Source organism: Oncorhynchus gorbuscha, linkage group LG06 (genome assembly GCF_021184085.1).
Source record: "Oncorhynchus gorbuscha isolate QuinsamMale2020 ecotype Even-year linkage group LG06, OgorEven_v1.0, whole genome shotgun sequence".
Lineage (NCBI taxonomy): Eukaryota > Metazoa > Chordata > Actinopteri > Salmoniformes > Salmonidae > Oncorhynchus > Oncorhynchus gorbuscha.
The window spans coordinates 86350378-86371253 of NC_060178.1; the positions used below are offsets into that span (position 1 = coordinate 86350378).

The 20876-nt window shown below is 42.6% G+C and overlaps 1 protein-coding gene across 1 annotated transcript; it reads right to left on the reverse strand.

The window, feature by feature from the left end:
* Window positions 1-852: 852 nt before the first annotated feature.
* Window positions 853-20388, reverse strand: LOC124038469 (alpha-N-acetylgalactosaminide alpha-2,6-sialyltransferase 2-like). The gene is made up of 10 exons (XM_046354388.1): window positions 20256-20388; window positions 14330-14759; window positions 11014-11284; window positions 9026-9191; window positions 7219-7393; window positions 6713-6851; window positions 6443-6546; window positions 6158-6241; window positions 4831-4930; window positions 853-3998 (listed from the first exon to the last, which is right to left on the reverse strand). Exons 2-10 carry the CDS (start codon window positions 14488-14490, stop codon window positions 3828-3830), a joined length of 1371 nt encoding a protein of 456 aa, XP_046210344.1. The 5' UTR covers window positions 14491-14759; window positions 20256-20388; the 3' UTR covers window positions 853-3827.
* Between the last annotated feature and the right edge of the window lie 488 nt (window positions 20389-20876).

Here is a 20876-nt window from a genome sequence, read left to right on the forward strand (position 1 = left end):
CTGTTATGTTTGGGACAAATTCAATACATTACTGAGTACCGCTCTCCATATTTTCAAGCATAGTGGTGGCTGCATGAAATTATGTGTATGCTTGTAATCGTTAAGGAATGGGGAGTTTTTCATGATAAAAAAAAATAAACGGAATGTAGCTAAGCACAGGCAAAATCCTAGAGGAAAATCTGGTTCAGTCTGCTTTCCATCAGACACTGGGATATGAAATCACCTTTCAGCAGGAAAATAACCTAAAACACAAGGCCAAATCTACACTGGTTGCTTACCAAGAAGACAGTGAATGTTCCTGAGTGGCCGAGTTACAGTTTTGACTTAAATTGGCTTGAAAATCTATGGAAAGACCTGAAAATGGTTGTCAGCAATGATAAACAATCAATTTGACAGAGCTTGAAGAATTTAGAAAATAATAAAAATGGGCAAATATTGCACAATCCAGGTGAGGAAAGCTCTTAGAGACTTTTGTAGACTCACAGGGGTAATCACTGCCAAAGGTGATTCTAACAGACTCAGGGGGTTGAATACTTATCCAATCAAGATACATTAGTGCATTATTTTGTATATATTTTTTAAACAAATGTTCACATTTTTCTTCCACATCAAAGTATTTTGTGTAGATTGTTGACTAAATCTATTTTAATCCTCCTTTGTAACACAACATGTGGAAGTCAAGGGGTGTGGATACTTTGAGGGCACTGTACAGGCTGTTAAAACCTTCATACAAAACTGCTCGATGGTGGTGTGTGTTCCTAATCTGCTGTTCCTAACAACCTATTAACACTATTGCCTACTTTGGAGGTGCATTAATTATGTTCAGATTATTAACATGACATTCTATCAAAATAGAAATACAAGACAAACTTTAATTCTCAATTTCTTTAGAGATTTCTATTACATTAAACACGTCCACGCTAAAAGTGGCGTTATGGAGGAACTCCCTCAATCCAATTCCCCCTGTTAACTCCATCAACAACAAACAAGTTTACCACATCTTCTGTACACATTAAAAACTTGTGTCTGATGTGAGTCTTCCGTAGAGGAAAGCCGGAAACATTTAATGTCATTGTTAAAGGATTGTTATTCTAAAAAGACATACAACAAACATGTCAAATAAGCTAATTCATTGATTCTGTTGTAGGGTCTTTGGTTTCTTTACCCTGCTCCACATATAGTTTGTGCACATTTTGAGTGAGCCTTGGTAGGTGTTACCATTTTCCACATGCATGTCCACTTCCCATGTGGAGGTGACCATGCAAAGTCTCAGTCAGAGATCAATATCTTTGGTCACAGTGACCAGATTAATCTAATGTTCTTCTCAGGTCCTGAATGACCTCATTCATCAGGCATCAATATTCAGCAGAAACAATGATACTTCTGTGACTATTGTCACTATTCATTCTGGGGCATGCTCATTAGGGTACAGCATAGCAAAATGCTTTGCAACGGAAAACTAAAAGAAATGTTTCTTATTGGAGGAGTTGAAGTAGTCCTTCCTTTTTTCAGTCAATTTTCTTCTGGTTGGTGCCTAACGAATCCAGCCCTGAGCTAGCTTTGAGAAGAGTCCAGGTGCTCTATTGTCTAGTCCAGCCACACATACTCCAATTCTCCAGGAGATCCTTGGAAACATCCATTCATGTTCTGGGAGCGAGTGCCCGAGGAGAAAGGCCACTGACAAAGTGTCCTTTTGGAGTTGTTGTGGAAACATCTTCCTTCACTTCAAATAGTTTCCCCAGTTACCCCAACAACAACTTATTTTGCAGACAAAAGATTGAGATTCACATTAAGGAACACACTGGTGGTAGTTTGAAAAAAAATACAGTTCTTGTCTATGTAGCATTGCTCTCTCATATTAATAAGGAAACATGTATGAAAGTAAAATACATTTTAAAAACATATTTCATAAAAAATAAAAATGTTGGCTTACATTTTTTAAAATCTTCTCCCCTTAACTCTGCTTTGGTCAAACACTTGAGTTGTCTTTTGACCCACTACTACACTGACTCCACACAGAAACATAGTAATATCATGTCAAAATAATCTGACTAATTATCAGAATAGACCATGACTACTGCCGGCAGTGCTGCACGAAATAATTTAGGGCAGTGAGGGAGGGTAGAGGGTATTTTAAGTAGGTGGCCCGCCCAGCAGCAACAGCCCTATCTCTTGTCAACATACAGTGGGGTCTGAAATTACTGACACCCTTAAAAAAAGATGAGCAATAACAACTGTGTAAAATAAATAATAAAAATACGGATCTATAATGAATGCAAAAAAATGGGGGAATTATATTTTATATTTACAATTGCTCAGATTTTGTTTAACAAGTAATACTTTTTATCTCTCAAAAAGGTAGTGGTAAAAATTATTGACAACTCTAAAGATTATTATAAATAAAGTGGTAAAAGTTTAATATTTGTTCCCATGACGACATCAAGCTTGTGACTCTACAAACTTGTTGGATGCATTTGCAGTTAGTTTAGTAGTGTTTCAGATTATTTTGTGCCCAATAGAGTCACTTTTATTATAAATAAGAATAGCATATGTTTCTAAACACTTCTACATTCATGTGGGTGCTACCATGATTACAGAAAATCCTGAATGGATTGTGAATAATGATGAGTGAGAAAGGTAGAGGGAGGGTCACAGATCATACATGCTAACCTCTCACCATTACCAATAACAGAAGAAGTTAGCATGTCTTGGGGGTATGATCTAACCTCTAACCATTACCAATAACAGGGGAGGTTAGCATGTCTTGGGGGTATGATCTAACCTCTAACCATTACCAATAACAGGGGAGGTTAGCATGTCTTGGGGGTATGATCTTTGAAACATATGTCTGACTAAGACCCACAAAAGCTGATTGTCTGAAATGGTTTAAAAATACTAAAAAAGGTCTTAAGATAGTAAAGGCTAATAAAAGGGGCCTCGCGGGTGTCGCAGTGGTCTAGGGCTGTTCCACCAGAGACTCTGGGTTCGCACCCAGGCTCTGTCGCAGCTGGCCGCAACCGGGAGGTCCGTGGGGCGACGCAAAATTGGCCTAGCGTCGTCTGGGTTAGGGAGAGTTTGGACGGTAGGGATTTCCTTGTCTCTACTCCTGTGGCGGGCTGGGTGTAGTGCACACTAACCAGGTCGCGAGGTGCACAGTGTTTCCTCCGACACATTGGTGCGGCTGACTCCCGGGTTGGATGAGCGCTGTGTTAAGAAGCAGTGCGGCTTGGTTGGGTTGAGTTTTGGAGGACGCATGGCTTTCGACCTTCGTCTCTCCCGAGCCTGTATGGGAGTTGTAGCGATGAGAGAAGATAGAAACTACTAACAATTGGATACCATGGAATTGGGGAGAAAAGGGGGTAATATTAAACAACAAAAAAATTAAAAGGCTAATAAATATTATTTGGTAAAATATGTCCAAAATCAGGGCCATTGATAAAATCTTCAGCTGCACAGTCCAAAACTATCTTTTCCCAGAATGAAAAGAATCTGTCAGTTTTCCTGGTAACTCAGCAAGTGTCAGCAACAGTCTATGACTGGCAACCTGCCTCCACCCTTTTAGAGACTTCTCAAGAGGATAGGCTAAGCCCATCTCCACGGAGACCATTTTCTCAGAAGTATTGGCTAACCTCCAACATGGCAGGCGATGACGAAGTCAGACGTGGAGTAATTTTTCTATAAATCTTGTAGTTGCAACTAACACTAAGTTAGTTTACTGGGGGTTGGCAAACCTTGGGAGCCAGTGGTGGAGACGGAGTCATTACCATAGACGTATGTCATGAATGTGGTCGTTGCCATAGTGACCTGGGGTGAGTTAGTTCCTGAGATCACTGGTGCATGTAGAGCGTGATGAGTCCTGCCTGGTGGAGCTGCTGCCACAGTGTCATCTCCATCTTCAGGTCATGGTTGATGAAGAAACCCACAGGGTGATATCTGCTGTCATAGTAGTGGTCAGAGTAGTTTTTATAGTCTGGAGTCATGAAGCCATATGCGCTCACCTGTTTTCAACATGCACACAGACAGAGAGCGAGAGAGAGAGACAGAGAGAGAGAGGAAAAGGGGGGGATGGGTTAGTTGGTGCAGTCACCGTCTTGTTGTCAAGTGTTTCACAACTCAAGCACAATGATTACCTTATGGACCTTTGCTTTCATTAGGGATCTGAGCGGCATCCTGCATGTCTAATCGAAGGATATCAGGGCCAGAGTAACTACTGTCAATCCGTAAGGTAAGTGCAGTCATGTCCAGGGAGTCGTAATCAACGGTGTAGTGGAGGGTAAAAATGCAGTTTATCCACCTTTTTATTTTGCCAAACAGTTTACCCATCTTTTACAGAAAAATCCATTGACAGTAAAGGGAGTTTAACTTTTTTTCACCGTGACTGGCAATCAGAGTTTACTCAGCTTTTACTGTACACTACATATCTTACTGTACACTACAGCTTTTACTGTACACTACAGCTTTTACTGTACACTACAGCTTTTACTGTACACTACAGCTTTCACTGTACACTACAGCTTTTACTGTACACTACATATCTTACTGTACACTACAGCTTTCACTGTACACTACAGCTTTCACTGTACACTACAGCTTTCACTGTACACTACAGCTTTTACAGTACACTACAGCTTTTACTGTACACTACAGCTTTCACTGTACACTACAGATTTTACACTACACTACAGCTTTTACAGTACACTACCTCTTTTACTGTACACTACAGCTTTTACTGTACACTACAGCTATTACTGTACACTACATATATTACTGTACACTACAGCTTTCACTGTACACTACAGCTTTCACTGTACACTACAGCTTTTACTGTACCTGGTCACAGGTGTGCATAGCAGCCAGCAGCATCACAGCACCTGTTGATGGACGGTATATGTTTTTGTATTTGGTCTGCATGGCATGGCCTCGGAGGAACCTACACAGAACATAAAAACATTTAACAACCACACTGCAGGTGCACATATTTACTTCAAATTAAATATTAAAATAGTGTCAGAGAAAATATTCTCAGGTACAATAAAGTTGATCTAGTGGTGTGGGGGCTGTGCTTTGGCAAAGTGGGTGGGGTTATATCCTTCCTGTTTGGCCCTGTTAGGGGGTGTCATCGGATGGGGCCACAATGTCTCCTGACCCCTCCTGTCTCAGCCTCCAGTATTTATGCTGCAGTAGTTTATGTGTCGGGGGGCTAGGGTCAGTTTGTTATATCTGTAGTACTTCTCCTGTCCTATCCGGTGTCCTGTGTGAATTTAAGTATGCTCCCTCTAATTCTCTCTTTCTCTCTTTCTTTCTCTCTCTCGGAGGACCTGAGCCCTAGGACCACGCCTCAGGACTACCTAACATGATGACTCCTTACTGTCCCCAGTCCACCTGGCCGTGCTGCTGCTCCAGTTTCAACTGTTCTGCCTGTGATTATTATTTGACCATGCTGGTCATTTATGAACATTTGAACATCTCGGCCATGTTCTGTTATAATCTCCACCCAGCACAGCCAGAAGAGGACTGGCCAGGATTTGATCCTATTCTATCCTAAAATGCCCTTGTTGGAGAAAAGGTGTTGGACAGACCACTCCGAGCTACCACCTTTTACTTGTTGTGAGGAGAGCTAACGATATACAACACTTATCCTTTTCAGTATCCACCAAAACAGAGTCACACTATATCCTGATGGAAGCCTGATACGGTTCATTCATTTAGATATCATTTGAATTACATGGCACTGGCACACGACACGCATGGTGAGTTAGTTTCATATATATTTTGAACCACCTCCTCATCAGATGACCCTATTTAGCCATTGTGAGAAGAGTGCTTGTTCTAGCCACCCAAAACACTTGAGTTTCACATTTCAAAAGGATATTATAAGTCCAGGTGTGTGTAATCAGAGCTCTGGTGTGATTCTGATGAGTCACAACAACTATCCTGAAGATTATTATTTAAGTAGGCAAGTCAGTTAAGAACAAATTCTTATTTACAATGACGGCCTACACCGGCCAAACCCGGATGACGCTGGGCCAATTGTGGACCACCCTATGGGACTCCCAATCACGGCCGGATGTGATACAGTCTGGATTTGAACAAGGGACTGTATTGATGTCTCTTGCACTGAGATGTCTCTTGCAAAGAGATCCCCTCTTTTACTCACCTGTTTCTGATGTAACGTATGAAATCTGGATGGTACATCTTGAACTTTTCTACACTCACATTTTTTCCAAAGTATGTGGGTGGCCTGAGGTAGAAAAAAATAATAAAGGTCTCTATTCACAAGCTGCACAAAGATATATCAATATGGCTAACGGTATACAAGACACATTTGTAAATAAAGAAGGAATAGTTGGGGGACATTGAGGATGTTCAATTACAGTGGCAGTCCACATGGATGCTGTGTGGGGAAGGAAATCCATGGATGTGAACCCATGCCACCTCTTACGTTTTGCTCTTCTCTGGCCCTCTCTCTACTGGAGTGTGGGTGGCGGCTGCTTTCATCAGCAGGTAATCTCTGTCATGGTCTGGCAGGAAGACATACCTAGTCTCCTGGGGGGGGGGGTGAATACAATCAGATTATAAAGAGTTTTGTTTTTGAATTAATTAAAATAATGGATGGATTAATAAGTGAATTAATACATTTTATTCCACAAACAATGTTTATTCCCAGTGAGTCAATTTGATCATGAACCATCAACATCATGTAAGGTCTCACCTCAGAGAGCGGGGGTCCTCTGTAGCCTGCTCCGGCGTAGCTCTTCATGGAGTTACGGAGGGTGTTGGTGGAGAACGTGTAGAGGGATGTTCTAGAGCCCACATCCTGCTCAAAGCCCTTAATCACAGCGCCGTTGGTCCTGGAATCACAACAGAGGTACGGAACAGAACACTGTCAATGACCAATTAGAACACAGGAAAATTGTCAATGACCAATTAGAACAGTAGCATGAATGAACATGAACACTGTCAATGACCGTTGGAAAAGAAATGACCACTTAGACCCTTTGGTAACCACAGCAACCAGATACATGCCTCATTGTAATCTACAGACTCTTGAGGAGCCCTTGAATGGACCATCCTGATTGACAAAATGCCAACTGTCACATTAATGTGGTAATGCTCATTACAAGGTACCTGTAGAATGAACATTTTTAAAAACCTAACCTCGTTCATAGGCTATTGAGGAAGTCAAGACTAAACAAGGATGAAAAAGGCGTCTCTCACCTGAAGACATAGTCATGTTGGTCAATCTCCCGGCCCTTCTTAGAATCCTTCAGAATCCCTCCGTTGCCCACGACAGCACAGCAGACACACTGCGAGCCGTTGCGACGACGATCCCAGTCATCAAACATGTGCCAGTTGGCCGATGTGTTGAGAACAGACAGGGTCGACACCAGAGCTGTTTGCACAACAAAAGAAAAAAACATTTCATTTTCATTTTCCTTTTTTACAAAGACCTCTGAGAATCATTTTAGAATTATTGGCAGGTTTAATCCCCACACAGTCCCAAATAAAAAGCCTTGCTCACAGCAATAAATGCATTCCAAAGTAATAAAAAAATATATTCATAAAGGGAGCCAATCTATGGATCTCTGCCAAAGATCTTTACCTAATGCAAATCACCCAATGGACGATTCTTACACACTCAACTGAACGTGTCTTGTTCTCCCAATAGCTGCGAAACACCAGATGGGGCCTGAGGCAAGGTGGGGGTAAATCTTTATTTGTACAGTCTATGGGGTGAACACAGTGGAACAATTCCATCATTTACTCTTCTAGATCTGAGCTAAGAGATTTGCATGTACAGATGCCTCACAAGAAACAGAAACAGACGCCTCACAAGTCCTCAACTGGCAGCTTCATTAAATAGTACCCACAAAACACCAGTATCTACGTCAACAGTGAGGAGGCGACTCTGGAATGCTGGCCTTCTAGGGGCAGAGTTGCAAAAAAAAATCCATCTCTCAGACTGGCCAATTAAAAGAAAAGACGAAGATGGGCAAAAGAACACAGACACTGGACAGAAGAACTCTGCCTAGAAGGCCAGCATCCTAGAGTCGCCTCTTCACTGTTGATGTTGAGATTGGTGTTTTGTGGGTACTATTTAATGAAGCTGCCAGTTGAGGACTTGTGAGGTGTCTGTTTCTCAAACTAGACACTAATGTACTTGCTCAGTTGTGCACCGGGGCCTCCCGCTCCTCTTTCTATTCTGGTTAGAGCCCGTTTGCAATGTTCTGTGAAGTGAGTAGTACACATTTTTGCACGACATCTTCAGTTTCTTGGCAATTTCTCACATGGAATAGCCTTCATTTCTCAGAACAAGAAGACTGACGAGTTTCAGAAGAATGTTTCTGACCATTTTGAGCCTGTAATCGAACCCACAAATGCTGATGTTCCAGATACTCAACTAGTCTAAAGAAGGCCATGTTTATTGCTTCTTTAATTAAATTGCAAAAGGGTTTTCTAATGATCAATTAGCCTTTAAAATGATAAACTTGGATTAGCTAACACAATGTGATGGTTGCTGATAATGGGCCTCTGTACGCCTATGTATATATTCCATAAAATAAATCTGCCGTTTCCAGCTACAATAGTCATTTACAACATTAACAACGTCTACACTGTATTTCTGATCAATTTGATGTTACTTTAAAAATGGACAAAAACATATTTTTTCTTTCCGAAACAAGGACATTTCTAAGTGAACCCAAACTTTGTAAAGAGGTACAGATGTCCTATTGACTGACCATAAAGGGTTGTAATGTCCTATCTCTGAACCCATGTACAATCTTTATTGTGTAGGCCATGGAGCAAAGGGCTCTGCAGTTAGACAATGGCCACGTTGTGTGTTAGTCACCCACATTAACGCCAACTGTCTGACTGTCTGTCTTACTGTAGCCAATGTTGTGTAACTATATTATTTGTAGTCGTTGCGGTAACTATTAATATTAACATGACTTGTCCAAGCATTGGTGTGAAGTAATGCATTGAAACAACGGTCACATGTCAACAATGTATTGAAAGCACTTACTGTCAATATCAAGGTTTCCCCAGCCGTGAGCCCCTGGGTACACTTGGAGGCGCTGGTACTGTTCTGGAGTGGCATGCTTGGCCCACTGGAGGACAGGGATCCTGCCCAGATACCTCACCCCAAAGTCTGTCAGGGGAACCCTGCTACGAATACTATTTGGACAGTCCTGCAGGGGGGAAAAAAACAGTCTTCTTATTGAAGACTCTGAAAGTTCCTGTTTATTTTAATTTTATTTTACATTTATTTAACCAGGCAAGTCAGTTAAGAACAAATTCTTATTTTCAATGACGGCCTAGGAACAGTGGGTTAACTGCCTGTTCATGGGGCAGAACAACAGATTTGTACCTTTTCAGCTCGGGGGTTTGAACTCGCAACCTTCCGGTTACTAGTCCAACACTCTAACCACTAGGCTACCCTGCCGCCCCAGGGTTGAATCCATTATGAGTTCATCTCAGACCATCTTTAAACCTGTCCATGTAATCTGATGCATTATGATCTAAAAGGCTAAACTGAACCTAAATCTGCATTCCTACTGTGAGACTATACACTTCTTGTGTTTTAGTTTTATAGTAAGGGACACAACACCAAAACACAGTCACAACTCAAATTCATGTTATCATTACATAGCAGCACATAACAGCACCAGCAATATTTTTTCCAGTTGACAGACTTTGCAACAGCATAAATTGTATGACTCTCAATGGAAGTAATTAACTGTATCTTGTAATTTAACGTTCTACAGTGGAAGAGCTGCATTATGACTAGAGGGATGTGGAGAATTATAATTCTTGGGGAGAGACATAGCGTTTATGAAGAACACGTGGAAAACTCATTGACTACATTCTAAATGGCACCCTATTTGCTATAGACATATGGCTCTAGTCAAAAGTAGTGCACTATGTAGGGAATAGAGAGATATTTTGGGATGCAACCTCACTGTATCATCCCCAAACCCTCTGTTTGTTCTCAATAAAAAAACATTGCACTACAATTATCTAATTAAAATGTCAGCAATAACTCATTTTAATTCAGTTAATTGCATCATTTATTTTGTCAAGTAACTTATGACATGCGTTATGGAGTCAAGTAGGATGTGCATGGGCAGCAGAGTGTTGGCGATGGAACTGAACCATATGGCATTCCTTTATCGTCTGCTGTCTGTCCGTACGGGTGGATCGGTCTTATGCCAGACACCATAAACAAACACTCTTAGAGAAAACACCATATAGAAAACACCAGTAGTTCCTCTCTTTTGCAACCATCATTTTATGTCCACATTAACAAGACAAATAACAGTAATCAATGGAAGCAGACATCCTGGAACTGAAGTGACTGTTTTGCTTTTAAACCTCAGCAATGGTTCATATGAAATGTTCAATGTTATAAGAAAGTCTTGAGTAAAAACTTTATTTTGTCCGTCTTTTTCTTGGTAGCTTATGGGATGACGCTACAACACTGTTCTATGGAGTTGACACAAAGCTGTTAGAGCAAAGAAAACAGTCTGGGAGAATGTGTAATATGACTTCATATCCTGTCATGGTACGTGGGCAAAAAAGAACACCACCCGTTATTTACTGGAAATGAATCCACTCACACACACGCCCGCCCACGCACGTGCACCTAACGTCCTTGTAGAATATGAAATCATTCCATTAACATCAGCTTCAAGGCTGTAGTATATAAAGACGTGACAATACAACTGGCCTATTTCCACACAATGTAACACGGAGAGGCCCAAAGCGTATCAAATAGCTGTATGAAATACGTTTTGGGTTGTATAATCTGTTTGTTTCCTCGAGTATCAACCATGTAATCTGACTGAGTATCCATTTTCCTAATTACAGCATGCATAGCCACCCATACGACTGAAAGTGCAACCCTCAGCACTTCCTCCAACCCCTTCTAAGGTCTCTAAAGTAGGCCACGATCACACCAAGCAGATCAAGTGAAAGAACAGGAACAGCTCAGAAAGGGGAACTTCAACTCACGGTTTGAGGTGGGGCGACTTCGCTGTAGTAACTGTCTCCAATGAAAGGTGGCTCTGTTGGTTTGGTTGAATTGGAGAGGAGAGCACCTTTAATATTTTGACCCTTGGTAGTCCTGACCCTGGCTCCAGGTTTCATTGAGGGTCTGACTCCGACAGGGGATGTGGACTGTACCTTTAGCCTGAAATGTGTTGTTGGTGTTGAACCAATGTGTAGGCTGTCCAAACTATCTGACGGTGTGTTGCCGTCAATAGAGTCCTCAGAGTCATGTGACCTAGTGTAAGACAAAACAACACGGCAATGGTCAAACCTGGAGCAGAAAGGGATTGTTACACCAACTCTACTGGTCAGTGTAACAATGTGCAATTGTTGTGGTTACTAACGCTGTGTGTGATCATAGAAGGTATCATTGGCTTACTCCAAGTTAACCATATCCTGCTACTAATAATGGAAACAAATCACATACTGAATCAGTTTGTAACATTTATTTTTGCTGTAGAAAGACAGCTTACTTTTCACAATCCTTCTGTAGCTCAGTTGGTAGAGCATGGCGCTTGTAACGCCAGGGTAGTGGGTTCGATCCCCGGGACCACCCATACGTAGAATGTATGCACACATGACTGTAAGTCGCTTTGGATAAAAGCGTCTGCTAAATGGCATATATTATTATTATTATTATTATTATTATATATTATATTATATATTATTATTATTATTATTATTATATATTATTATTATTATTATTATTACAAGCACAGGTCTTCTAGTAACAAGACTGTTTTTTAAACTATAGTAAATATTACAGTATTCCCCTTCCCCATATCCCCAACACAGCCGTTAGACGTGGTATATTGGCCATATACCAAAAACACCATGGTGCCTTATTAGGTATTCTGGTGTTTGTGGTATATGGCCAATATACCACAGCTGAAGGCTGTATCCAGGCACTCCGTGTAAACTGGTAACGTCATTTTTTTGTCATAAACATGATATATGACACGGCTCGAACCACCTGTTTAATAATACTATATAATCCATAAACAGAAAGGCCCATCTGGCACTAGCAGCTGAAGCCTCAGGTAACCATGGTGCTGCTCAACACTGATTGGCCACTCTGGACAACCAATCGGATCCAGAAGAATCCAGTCTCAGCAGAAAGGAACATCGGAACAAAGACTCCAACACCATCATCAAGTTTGGCGAAAACACGATGGTGCTGGGCCTGATCATCAATGACGATGAGACAGCCTATAGGGAGGAGGTCAGAGACCTGGCAGTGTGGTGCCAGGACAACAACCTCTCAATCAACGTCAGCACGACAAAGGTGCCTATCGTGGACAACAGGAAATGGAGGGCCGAACACGCCCCCATTTACATTGACACATCTGAAGTGGAATGGGTCGAAGAGCTTCAAGTTCCTCGGTGTCCACATCGCTAAGGAATTATCATGGTCCACACACATCAACACAGTTGTGAAGAAGGCACGACAACGCCTCTTCCCCCTCAGGAGGCTAAAAAGATGTGTCATGGGCCCTCAGATACTCAAAAAGTTACACAGCTGCACAATTGAAAGCGTCTTGACTGGCTGCGTCACAGCTTAGTGTGGCAACTGCTCTGCATTTGACTGCAAGGCGCTACAGAGGGTAATGTGTGTGGCTCAGTACATCATTGTGGCTGAACTCCTTGCCATTCCGGGCCTCTATACCAGGCCTTGTCTGTGGAAGGCCCTAAAAACTGTCAAAGACTCCAGTCACCCAAGTCATAAACTGTTCTCTCTTCTACCGCATGGCAAACGGTGCCGGAGCACTAAGTCTGGAACCAAAAGGCCCCCAAGCCATAAGACTACTAAAATAGTTAAGCAAATAGCTACCCAGACTATCTGCATTGACCCTTTCTGCACCAATTATTTTTGACTATGCACACACACTGAGCTCTACCCACACACACTGAGCTCTACCCACACACACTGAGCTCTACCCACACACACTGAGCTCTACCCACACACACTGAGCTCTACCCACACACACTGAGCTCTACCCACACACACTGAGCTCTACCCACACACACTGAGCTCTACCCACACACACTGAGCTCTACCCACACACACTGAGCTCTACCCACACACACTGAGCTCTACCCACACACACTCACGCTACATAGCCAAAAGTATCCACTAATTTAAAGGGGTGTCCAAATACTTTTGGCCACTGACACTCCAACACACACACACACACACACATTGCTGCTACTGTTTATTATCTATCCTGTTGCCTAGTCACTTTACACCTGCATTTGTATCCATACTGTATCTACCTCAATTACCCCGTACCCCTGCAGGTCGTCTCACTACTGGTACCCCTTATATATAGCCAAGTTATTGTTACTCATTGAATATGTATTTCTCATGTTACTATGTTTGGTTATATTTTGCATTCTTCACATGTGCATTGTTGGGAATGGCCCATAAGTAAGCATTTCACTGTTAGTCTACACCACTTGTCTACGAAGCATGTGACAATTAAAATTAGTTTTATATTAATTTTAAAAAACGATGTAATAAACCCAATCAGATGATGGTAAACCTGAGATCAAAAGGTGACAAAAAAATTTGAAATGCAAATGTCTGTCATTTACTGGCCTTTCTTATTACAGCAAGCTACACATCGACTCCTGCATTTGGAGAGCCACAGTTTGGAACTAAGAAGGATAAGCACAGCAGGGTTGTTTGGAGACTCAGGCATTTATATAAAAGCACTGCCCACTGTTGCTAAGTCAAACCCAAGGGCTACGTTAAGCAGGCAGGCGGCAGCTTAAAATGACAGACCTGTTGAAGCTCAAACCTCTCAAACGTGTCATTTAGTCTCTGAAATAGACCTCTCAGAGAGAAACAGAGACACACAGAGAGAGTCGCTCTCGTAATGCATCTTATCTGCACCCCCATGCTTTTAAAACGGGACTATCGCTCACCCATTACTACCAGCCTAACATTTCACATGTCTAGACTCAGAGAGACTACTGCCTCTGAAAGAACACCAGAATGTTTTTTTCCCTTCATTCTCTTCATCCATTTTGTCTAGCTTGTGCTGCTGTGTGGCTCCATTGTGAAAACCACAATGATACGACTTGCAGGAAGAACGTAGTGGTTAGAGAAAACCATGGAGCAGTTTATTCTCCATGATCTCCGCCATTTCCCTCTGTATGGCTGCTCATTATGCAAACCAAGGGAAATGACTAGGATGAATTTCAGGAAACAGGGAGAAAAACTGTCAGAGCACATAGTATATTCAGCTGGGTCAATGGTGCATTGTTGTTTATTTACCTGTTTGGTTCCTGTGTGTACCCAAGACCAGGGAAGTGTGACAGGTTCAGGTTGACCATGCGCCAGGGGACGGTGATCTCCAGGCTCAAACACAGCATGTAGATGACCAGCAGGGAGATGACACCCAGGAAGCACAGCCCCATTCTCCTCTTGAGCCCCATGTCTGTCACCGTGGCCCCGAGCCTGGGCAGCTGGCCACGTGTGTGCCCCCTGCTCTCCAACCTCCCCGGAGGAGGAACATGGGAACTAGGCAGAGGGGGAGGAGGATGAGGGAGTAGAGGGGTGGAGGGGAGTCGCTGATGTCCTTCTGAGGAGGACGTTTAGGTTTTTCAGGGGAGCAATGGGAAAAGAGATGAGGGCCAGGGGTGGATTTGACTGTAAATGAGTCCAGAGGGTCTCTGCTCCGGGGCCCCTCTCACCCCACGACAGTCTGAAGAAAAAGACAGAGACAGAAGAGCAACAGGGGAGAAACAGACAGAGAGAGAGACGGACAGAGAGAGAAACCAGTGAAGAACAAACACCATTGTGAATACAACTCATATTTATGTTGATATATTTTCCCTTTTGTACGTCATTACAACACTGTATATAGTAGCCATAATATGACATTTGAAATGTCGCTTTTCCTTTTGAACTTTTGTGAGTGTAATGGTGATTTCACTTGAGAGAGAGAAACAGAGAGAAAGAAACTCACCAGAGTTGCTCCCAATAACCTCTTTTAAATAGACATCTGTCCACATAATACAGGGTCACCCTTCTCTTTCATATCCCTCTGATTATAGGGACAGGTTGGATCGGGTATTTACCTTGGCCCGTTTATTGCAATGGCCCCTGATGCATCATGGTACAGGAACTGAATAGGCTAAGCCCTCATCTGACCACAACCGTTTCGAACACAGTGCTGGTAGAGTCAGTGGTGGGAAAAGTACACAATTGTGATACTTGAGTAAAAGTTAAGATACCTTAATAGAAAATGGCCCAAGCAAAAGTAAAATTCACCCAGTAAAATACTACTTGAGTAAAAGTCTAAAATTATTTGTTTTTAAATATACTTAAATACCAAAAGTAAATGTAATTGCTAAAATATACTTAATTTTAAAAATATATAGAATTGGTACACTTCACCAGTGTTCTCCATATAATATAAAATAAAATGTTATTAGTCACATGTGCTGAATACAGTGAAATACTTACGAGCCCCTAACCAACAATGCAGTTTAAAAAATACAGATAAAAGTAACAAGTAATTAAAGACCACCAGTGAAATAACAATAGAGAAACTATATATAGGGGGGTACCGATACAGAGCCAATGTGCGGGGGCACCGGTTAGTTGAGGTAGTATGGACATGTAGGTAGAAAAGTGACTAAAGTGACTATGCATAGATGACAACAGAGAGTAGCAGTGGTGTAAAGAGGGGGTACTGCAAATAGACTGGGTAGCCAGTTAACTAAATGTTCAGGAGTCTTATGGCTTGGGGGTGGAAGCTGATTAAAAGCCTCTTGGACCTACACTTGGCGCTCCGGTACCACTTGCTGTGCGGTAGCAGAGATAACAGTCTATGACTGGGGTGGCTGGAGTTTTTTGAGCCTTCCTCTGACACCGCCTGGTATAGAGGTCTTGGATGGAAGGAAGATCGGCCCAGTACATCACTGGGGCCATTCACACCACCCTCTGTAGTGCCTTGCGGACGGAGGCCGAGCAGTTGCCATACCAGGCAGTGATTCAACCAGTCAGAATGCTCTCGATGGTGCAGCTGTAGAACCTTTTGAGGATCTGAGGACCCATGCCAAATCTTTTCAGTCTCCTGAGGGGGAAGAGGTTTTGTCGTGCCATCTTCACAACTGTCTTGGTGTGCTTGGACCATGTTAGTTTGTTGGTGATGTGGACACCAAGGAACTTGAAGCTCTCAACCTGCTCCACTACAGCCACGTTGATGAGAATGGAGGCGTGCTTGGTCCTCCTTTTCCTGTAGTCCACAACCATCTCCTTTGTCTTGATCATGTTGAGGGAGAGGCTGTTGCCTTGGCACCACACGGCCAGGTCTCTGACCTCCTCCCTATAGGCTGTCTCATCATTGTTCGTGATTAGGCCTACCACTGTGTTGTGATCTGTAAATGTAATGATGGTGTTGGAGTCGTGCCTGGCTGTGCAGTCATGAGTGAACAGGGAGTACAGGAGGGGACTAAGCACGCACCCGAGGGGCCCCTGTGTTGAGGATCAGTGTGGCAGATGTGTTGTTACCTACCCTTACCACCTGGGGGCGCCCCGTCAGGAAGTCCACGATCCAGTTGCAGAGGGAGTTTTTTAAGTCCCAGGGACCTTAGGTTAGTGATGAGCTTTGAGGGGACTATGGTGTTGGACGCTGAGGTCAATGAATAGCATATACACATAGGTGTTACTTTTGTCCATGTGGGAAAGGGCAGTGTGGAGTGCAATGGAGATTGCATCAACTGTGGATCTGTTGGGGCGGTATGCAAATTGGAGTGGATCTAGGGTTTCTGGGATGATGGTGTTGATGTGAGCCATGACCAGCCTTTAAAGGAACTTCATGGCTACAGGCGTGAGTGCTATGGGTCAGTAGTCATTCAGGCAGGTTATCTTAGTGTTCTTGGGCACAGGGACTATGGTGGTTGGCTTAAAACATGTTGGTATTACAGACTCGGACAGGGAGAGGTTGAACATTTCAGTGAAGACACTTGCCAGTTGGTCAGTGCACGCTCGCAGTACACATCCTGGTAATCCGTCTGACCCTGCGGCCTTGTGAATGTTGACCTGTTTAAAAGGTCTCACATCTGCTGTGGAAAGCATAATCACACAGTTGTCCGGAACAGCTGGTTCTCTCATGAATGTTTCAGTGTTATTTGCCTTGAAGCGAGCACAGAAGTAGTTTAGCTCCTCTGGTAGGCTCGTGTCACTGGGCAGCTCTTGGCTGTGTTTCCCTTTTGTAGTCTAATGGCCACATCCGACGATGCCTGTTTGCTTTGCCTGTTTGATGATTCGTCAGAGGGCGTAGCGGGATTTCTCATAAGCTTGCGGGTTAGAGTCCCGCTCCTTGAAAGCGGCAGCCCTATCCTTTAGCTCAGTGTGGATGCTGCCTGTAATCCATGGCTTCTGGTTGGGGTATGTACGTACAGTCACTGTGGGGACGCCGTCATCGATGCACTTACTGATGAAGCCATTGACTAATGTGGTGTACTCCTCAACGCCATCGGAGGAATCCCAGAACATATTCCAGTCTGTGCTAGAAAAATAGTCCTGTAGCTTAGCATCTGCTTCCTCTGACTACTTTTTTATTGATCTAGTCACTGATGCTTCCTGCTTTAATTTTTGCTTGTAAGCAGGAATTAGTTGCGAGGGAGATCTTTATATGAGTCTCTGTGCGTGGAGTATAGGTGGTCCAGAGTTATTTTCCGTCTGGTTGCACATTTAACATGCTAATAAAAATTTGGTCAAACAGATTTAAGTTTCCCTACATTAAAGTCTCCGGGTGAGTGTTTTCTTGTTTGCTTATGGCGGAATACAGCTCATTCAATGCTCTATTAGTGCCAGCCTCTGACTGTGGTGATATTAAACAGCTACAAAGAATACAGATAAAGACTCTCGATAGGTAGTGTGGTCTACAGCTTATCATGAGATACTCTACCTCAGGCGAGCAATAGCTTGAGACTTCCTTAGATATTGTGCACCAACTGTTGTTGTACAAAAATACATAGACCGCCACCCCTTGTGTTAACAGATGTCGCTGTTCTATCCTGCTGGTACATCGTATAACCAGCCAACTGTATGTTGATGTTGTCGTCGTCCATCATGACTCCGTGAAGCATAAGATGTTACAGTTTTTAATGTCCCGTTGGTAGTTTAATCTTCCGCCTAACTCGCCAATTTTATTGTCCAAAGATTGCACCTTTGCTAGCAGAATGAAAGGAAGTGGGGGATTATTTGAACGCCTACGAACTCTCAGAAGGCAGCCCGACCTTCACCCCGTCTTTCCCCGCCTCCTCTTCACGCAGGGATTGTGGCCTGATCCTGAGGAAGCAGTGTATCCTTTGCCTGGGGATCGTCAGAGTCGTGAAAGGAAAAAGAGGATTCTCCTAGTCCGTGGTGAGTAATCACAGTCCTGATGTCTAGAAGTTCTTACGGTCATAAGAGACGGTAGCGGCAACATTATGTACAAAATAATTTAAAAAATAAGTTAAAAGCAAATAAACAAAAAAACAATTGGCTGGGGGCACGTAAAAGTCTGCCGTTCTCTCCGGCGCCATCTTACCAATACATGTTTATAGATGTGTGGTTTATTTGATGTATTGCTAAAATAAAAGGTTCAATAAATAAATAAGTAATAAAAGAGTTCTTACTGATTAAAATAAAATCTTCAATAGTGGTAAAGACTGACTTCAAAGAGACAACATTCAAGTCCTCCATCCCCACTTAGTCTGACTACTGCTCTCTCTGGCTCCACAACAAACCCCCGCCCGGGCATCTAGGAGGTGTGAATACCCAGCCAGCCTACAAGTAGAGGATGAAAAGTGCTTCACAGCAGAAATAGACTTGGAACCAGCAGCACAATCTTGTGTAGAGGGTGTTCTAAATACTGTAATTGTAAATAGTGTGTAAAAAAAATGTATTCCACTTTGTGTGTGGTTATATTCTCCTACATTACTTTCACTTTTCCACAAACTTCAAAGTGTTTCCTTTCAAATGGTATCAAAAATATGCACATCCTTGCTTCAATGCCTGAGCTACAGGCAGTTAGATTTGGGTATGTCATTTTAGGGAAAAATTGACAAAAAGGGGTAGATCTTTAAGAGGTTTAAAGTTGTAGTTTAAAGTATTTTTACACCACTGGGCAGAGTCACTGCCAAATGTATAATTTCTGACAACCCTGCTCAATCCTCAACCAGAGAAGAACAAGAGGGTCATGGCAAAAACATGAAACCAGAATGACATCACTACTCTAAGGGCCCTGGTCAAAGGTAGTGCAGTAGAGTGTTATTTGGGGCACGTCCAATGTTTTTCCTTCTCATTTAGCAGACGCTCTCATTTCCCTTCCCTGTGACAAACCATAAGGAACGATCTGAAACTCAGTTACTCTGGTAGAGATGAGGCATTGGCATTTTTTTTATTTTATTCTTTAATTTATTTACTATTTTCTTAACTCCATTTGTTGAACTGTATTGTTGGTTAATGGCTTGTAAAGTAAGCATTTCACGGTAACTACACCTGTTGTATTCGGCACAAATGACAAACAACATTTGATTTGATGTCCATGTGACCATACTCCCACACGTCACGCTGACTACAATGACAGGGTAAAGACAGTAGAGTGGAAAACTTTTTATCTTTAACCAACTAGCCTACTTAAGTCTCTTAGTTATGCTCCATCATTAAAACATAACAAATGAATACATCCGTGCAAATGTATCAAACTGCTGTAACACAGATGGCAATGATGTACTTTTCCTGACTTTATCTTCAAACAAACACAGAAGATTGATGCCTAGGGAATGGAAGGAACACCTAGGTCCTCATTATTAGCCCTGTTCAACATCTCTGTAAAAACTTTGACATTTACTGGAGAATAGAGACAAACCTTAAAAACCCTTAAAAGGTCTTGAATATTGATTTGATAGTTGGTAGCAACGTCAAGATTTTTGTTCAATTTTGTTTAATAATGATAATAAAATACCTCACCCCCTTTGATTTATTTCCTAAAAGTATTTTTGATTATCCCAAAAGTGGGGGAGAAAAAAAGCACAGCAAACTTTTAATGGTCTTTGTCAAGGTTGAATACATTATGCTCAGTAACAAGTCATGACTACACCATCCTCACAGAAACAGCAAGTCGCTACTCTGAGAAATCTCTTCCCGTCTCAACAGAATACTAAACATAGAAAAGTATTAAGATGTCCCCATATCCCCTCACCTGTGACTAGTCTTCTTTAGTGGCAGTCCTGTACTAAGCAGTAGAGTAGTGACAGTAGAAAATCCTCTACGCCCAGAAGTCTTCTTTAACTAAGTAAACTGTAGCACAGACTACACTCGAGCCTGGCACAGCATGGGCGGGACTATTGTGAAATGAGCAACAGCTGCTGGTAATTGGTCAAACCCTCCCTCTGTGTCAGGGAGGAAGGGAGAAAGGGGGGGGCTTCTACCACAGTCACAGGCTGCAATAAAAAGTCAGACATGAGAAGACCTCGGTAGCGGAAGAGCCTTGCTATGATCACAACGTGTTGAGGCTTGAATCAAAGCCTAGTTTACAGTGAAAGTCAAGATGGCTGAGCCCCTGGCATAGATTAAACACGCACGCACACATGACATCTATACACACAGAAACAAAAGGAAAGTGTCAAGGAGCATAAAGCAACATGCAGATCGTCCCTCGGGCCCTTGGATGAGTGTTCTCTCCTTGCCAAAGGGGAAAACACTGGAGACTTCAGGTCTCCTCATTTCAACACAGAGAGAGGTTATCAGTAGTCACCCTTTAGCCCTCCAGCCCCAAAATGTATGTGTCCTCTCCCCTCCCCCATCTTCTTTCACAATACCA

What these genes read in the sequence shown, in the direction of transcription:
- LOC124038469 (XM_046354388.1), bottom strand. Translation starts at nt 14,490, where the DNA reads ATGGGGCTCAAGAGGAGAATGGGGCTGTGCTTCCTGGGTGTCATCTCC. An exon ending in GAGGACCCCCGCTCTCTGAG is followed by an intron (nt 6,547 to 6,712) that starts GTGAGACCTTAC and finishes CCCCCCCCCCAG; the next exon opens with GAGACTAGGTATGTCTTCCT. An exon ending in CTATGCACACCTGTGACCAG is followed by an intron (nt 3,999 to 4,830) that starts GTACAGTAAAAG and finishes TGTTGAAAACAG; the next exon opens with GTGAGCGCATATGGCTTCAT.